This window comes from Antechinus flavipes, chromosome 6 (assembly GCF_016432865.1).
Source record: "Antechinus flavipes isolate AdamAnt ecotype Samford, QLD, Australia chromosome 6, AdamAnt_v2, whole genome shotgun sequence".
NCBI lineage: Eukaryota > Metazoa > Chordata > Mammalia > Dasyuromorphia > Dasyuridae > Antechinus > Antechinus flavipes.
Window position 1 is genome coordinate 246,736,947 of NC_067403.1, and position 4,866 is coordinate 246,741,812.

Below are 4,866 nucleotides of genomic sequence, written 5' to 3' on the forward strand. Positions count from 1 at the left end.
TGATACACAAGAAGTTTATCAATCCAATTCATGTTCCTATATTTGTTTTTGAGCCATATGAAAAGACTATTTCCTGATTATTTGTAAAGTTCCTTCCTGCTCTTAATGGAGTCTCCTGTGTATTAATTTATGCAAGAACTGGTGCTCAAGGCTTGAGATACAAAGATAGGAAGCACATTGTCCTGGTGCTCAAGATATTTGTCTTCTATTCTAATGGGGAAGGAGCAGGATATGTCATTAGCAGAGAATAATATGACTAAGTAATGAGTGATGAGAAGCAAAAGAGACATAGCAAGGGAAGGAGAGAGGAAGAGAGGGAGACAGAGGCAGAGAAATAAAGCAAGAGAGCAAACAATAAGAACTGAGGATAAATATGCTTTCAAATAAGGATTTTCGAGGATTATTAGAGGATTGGAGTGCCTGAGCCATATCTTGACTAAACAATAAGGATGCTGAAAGAAAGGATAAGTAGGGGATTAAGAAAGAACCAACTTGCTCATGTTCATAGAGGACAGAAAAAGGAGGTTTAATTCAAAAGAGTCTTGGCAATCCAGTTTGGCTGATTATATAGAGTGTGTGAAACGGCATGATGAGAAATGAGTCTCAATAGGATGTTAGAGCCAGGTCCTTAAAAATCCAATGAGAGAGTCACAATGTTATATATATTATAAGCAGCAATAGGGAGCTATTGGATATTCTGGAGAAGGACAGGAATCTTATTTTTAGAAACTTTGTGAAGGATGGTTAAATAAGAAAGATAATGGAAAGAGGGAGAATCATTAGGAAGCAATATGATAACCTAAAGCCAGGGTAATGAGGGCCTAAACTCTCATGATGGCTATATGACTAAAAAAAAGACAAGAAGGAGGCAAGAGTTGTTTTATAGGAATTCTTAATAGGAACTGACAACTTATTAGATGTGCTTGATGAAAGAATGAGAAGAATCATATGACTCAGGATTTGAACCTAGGTGATGGAGGGCATTGAGATGCTACCAAAAGAAAGAGGTAAGTTTGGAGAAAGCACAGATTTGGTAAGGGGAAGAACCAAAATGAATTCAAACTTTCCCTTTGACAAAGTCACTAACTAATCCCTCTGCTCTTTAAGCTAGAGGGAGGGGAAGAATTGAGGTAGGGGACATCAATGAAGGAAAAACTAGTTGTAGCAGGGTGATATTCTAGCCAAGAATATAGTGGCCGGGAGAGAGATGGTCTAAAGGTGAGAATATAAGGATGAGGTGGCAGTGGGAAATCAGTTAAGTCATGTCAACCCGATTATTTTTATGGGTAGACACTTCAGAAATGTTACTTGGGTATGTGTATATGTATATAATTTATGTAATGAGGGCAGGCAGGTATGTGCAGCCACTAGGAAGAAAATGAGCATGGAAAAGAAGCATAGATCGGACAAAAGTAGAGAGAGGAAAGGAGGTGTCATGACATATTCAAATAAGCCCTGTTTCTGAGGGAGGCTGAGACTCATGGATCGCTATGGCTCAGGAGTTATGAGCCACAGAATGGCTAGAGCAAGTTGGGGATCACCAGTAGGGCTAGCAGCAATAGAATAAATCATGATGAGCAGCAGAGCACCAGACTACAGGAGAAGATGTGGACTAGCTCAAGTCATAAAAGAAATTACCAGTAACATAGGGAGATGATTGGCCATTGTGTCTCCACTTTGAGAAAAGACAAGGAGACATTCTCCAAAAGAAAAGGGGGAAATAGCAAATGGCATTGGACAGGATATAAGGAGCCCTAGACTCTAGTTCTAGTTCTGCCAATGGTCCAGAGGTGAGGGATGGATTAGCATGACCACAGACAAACCATAGAAGCTCCCCATGGTTTCTGTTTTCTCATTTGTTAACCAAAAGGACTTGGCTAGATGAACTCTAATACGCCTTTTGACTCCGGTGGTCTGAAGCTCCTCACTAGTTTCAAGGTTCCAGGATTTCTTCACTCAGAACTAACACTTCCTGTTCTGAGCACCCTTCTAGCTCTGACATTTGAGCTCATTTGCCAACTCTAAGAACCAGTGATTCCTTAAATCTAAATAGCCCAACACAGCATCTTTTCCAATCTCAGCAGAGAAAAAAAAAGTTACTAGGGCATCTGCAGGATGATCAGCACCATTAATACTCATGTTTGTTTTAGAGTTCATTGAGATATTTTAAAATATCAAACAAGAAGGAGGCATCTAGATCTAGATGGCAAATAAAATGCTGAATCTGGAGTCGAGCAGTCGAGTACAAATGTTGTCTCATACATCTGCAGTAAAGTCCTGGGCAAAACACTCTCATCTGCTTAATTTTCGGTAAAACAAGGGTAATAGTCATTTCAATGTCCTAGGCAATTTATTTAAAAATAAATAAATGTAAGGTGTTTTGCCAACTTTGAGTGCTAGATAAATGTTACCTATTTATATTATGATTGATAAAGCCCAGCAAGAGGATTTTCTTCAGCACAGCACCAGGGATTCTAAATACTTATTCCTCCCATGCTATTATTGCTGAGAACAAAGATGCCTTCATTCCTTGTGAAAATTGTCTTTAGGAACCAGGTGAAAAGCCACAAGAAAATCCATGACTTCTAAAGTGCTTCATATGTGATAACTTTAGACTACTAACCTCAGAGTATGGGGAAAATGTCAGAGCATCCTTACACATAGTTGCTATGTTGGTGGGTTTTGCTGAACTCCTTCCTCCTTTTTCTTTTTCAGTCTTTGCTACATGAGAGAGTTTCTTAGGTTGAGTAATGGGGTGCAATAAATTCAGAAATGAAAATGATGTGAAAATAAAATATTTCAATAAATATTTAAATGTCCCTACACTAAACTAAATTCTATTTCATTCCTAATTTTAGATCACTAAAATCTTTTGGTCATTCTCCGTCTTTCATTTGCAGATGATATGAAAGCTATGGCCCAAGGAAATGGCACCAGAGTGACCGAGTTCATTCTACTGGGATTTGCAGTTCGACAAGAACTGCAGTACATCCTCTTCCTGGTGTTTCTGCTCATCTACATGACATCTCTAGTGGGCAATGTTGGTATGATCCTGCTCATCAAGTGTGATGCTCGCCTTCACACTCCCATGTATTTTTTCCTCCAAAACTTGGCTTTTGTTGACCTCTGTTACACATCCGCTATCACTCCCAAGATGTTAGTCAACTTCCTGGTATCAGATAAATCCATCTCATACTCAGGATGTGTGACACAATTATATGTTTATGGTGTATTTGCCACAGTTGAATGTTACCTTCTGGCTGCCATGGCTGTAGATCGTTATGTGGCCATCTGTAACCCACTCCGTTATCCAATAGTCATGTCCCAGAGAGCCTGCATTCAGTTGGCCACTGGATCTTATGTCATGGGCTCCCTGAATGCAACCACACACACAGGCTTTCTCTTTTCACTGTCCTTTTGTAATTCCAACATCATCAATCACTTCTTTTGTGATGTGCCCCCAATCCTGGCCCTCTCCTGTTCTAATATTAATGTCAATGTCATGTTATTAATTATTTTTGTGGGTTTTAACCTGGTAAGCACATTGCTAGTTGTGTTTCTCTCCTACATTTATATCCTGGCTGCCATCTTGAGGATGCCCTCTGCTGCAGGAAGACACAAAGCCTTCTCTACTTGTGCCTCCCACATGACCGCTGTCACCATTTTCTATGGGACGCTCTCTTATATGTATTTACAGCCTTCTTCCAGTGAGTCACAAGAGAATGATAAAGTGGCCTCTGTGTTTTATGGTATTGTGATACCCATGCTGAACCCCCTGATCTATAGTCTGAGAAACAAGGAGGTGAAAGAGGCAGTGAAAATGCTCATGAAAAGTTGTTCATGAGTCAGACCTTTTATCCCCATTCAAAGAAGCATCCCAACAAAGAGCATCTCATTTCCTTTCTTAAATTTCTTGATACTAGATCAATTCAGAGAGCACCTATTTCATTGCTTCAATATGTAAACAAGATTTTAAATATGGGGGATATAACAAACATATGTAGAACTACCAAAGTCATCCTTTTAATAGCTTTTCAAAGTTATCAACAAGAACTCAACATCTTTACCATGATTATAATGATATTATGAAAGATGGTGCTGATAACCCTGGTGGTGATAGCTTATACTTTTTGTTAAATACTTTCAGAGAAAGTGGAAAAGAGTAGTCAGGACCTGTAATTTCCTTAATGTAGGGAATTCGATGTTTGAAAATACCTCCATTGATTTCCAGTTGTGTAGACTAGCAACCCAAAACTCAATTGTGACTTAGAGTATTAGAGAATGACTTGGGAGAAGCTGAGAAGTTGAGCATCTTGCCCATGGTCACTCTATAGTCACGCAATAGAATGAGTAAGATGTATGATTTGAATTCAGATCTTCCTGATTCAAAAGTCATATACTACTTTGGATCTAATTAGATCTTCAAAGAAACTCTATGAGATAAATAATTCAATATTGTTTTCCCTATTTTACATGTGAGAAAATTGAATGTGAAAGAGCTATAGACTCATAGAAAATTAAGTCCAGCAGGGGTCTTAGTGATTTTCAAGTGGAATCTTCTCATTTTACAAGAAGTAAATTTAGCACTAAAGATGTCATCTGACCTCCCAGAGTCACACATCTAGTTACTGGCAGGAATTGATACTAAGATCCAAGGCAAAAGGAAATTAGAAAAATCCCCATGATGTCAAGTCACTGTTAGAATTTCTAATAATTATAATTTGGTAGCCCTTCAAAGGAAAATATATATGTGAAAGTGTGTGTGCATGTGTTTATGTCCCCAAGGTAATATTGTAGAAGCAGAAGCTTGGCCAAAGCATTAAAAAAAAAATGAATCCCCATGAGGCCCCAGGGGTTACCTACCAC

At 38.7% G+C, this 4,866-nt stretch overlaps 1 protein-coding gene across 1 annotated transcript; it reads left to right on the forward strand.

The window, feature by feature from the left end:
* Window positions 1-2,914: 2,914 nt before the first annotated feature.
* On the forward strand, window positions 2,915-3,844 carry LOC127540355 (putative olfactory receptor 5AK3). The gene has a single exon (XM_051965002.1). The coding sequence runs from the start codon at window positions 2,915-2,917 to the stop codon at window positions 3,842-3,844; it is 930 nt and encodes a 309-aa protein (XP_051820962.1).
* The last annotated feature ends 1,022 nt before the right edge of the window (window positions 3,845-4,866 follow it).

What these genes read in the sequence shown, in the direction of transcription:
- LOC127540355 (XM_051965002.1), top strand. Translation starts at nt 2,915, where the DNA reads ATGGCCCAAGGAAATGGCACCAGAGTGACCGAGTTCATTCTACTGGGA.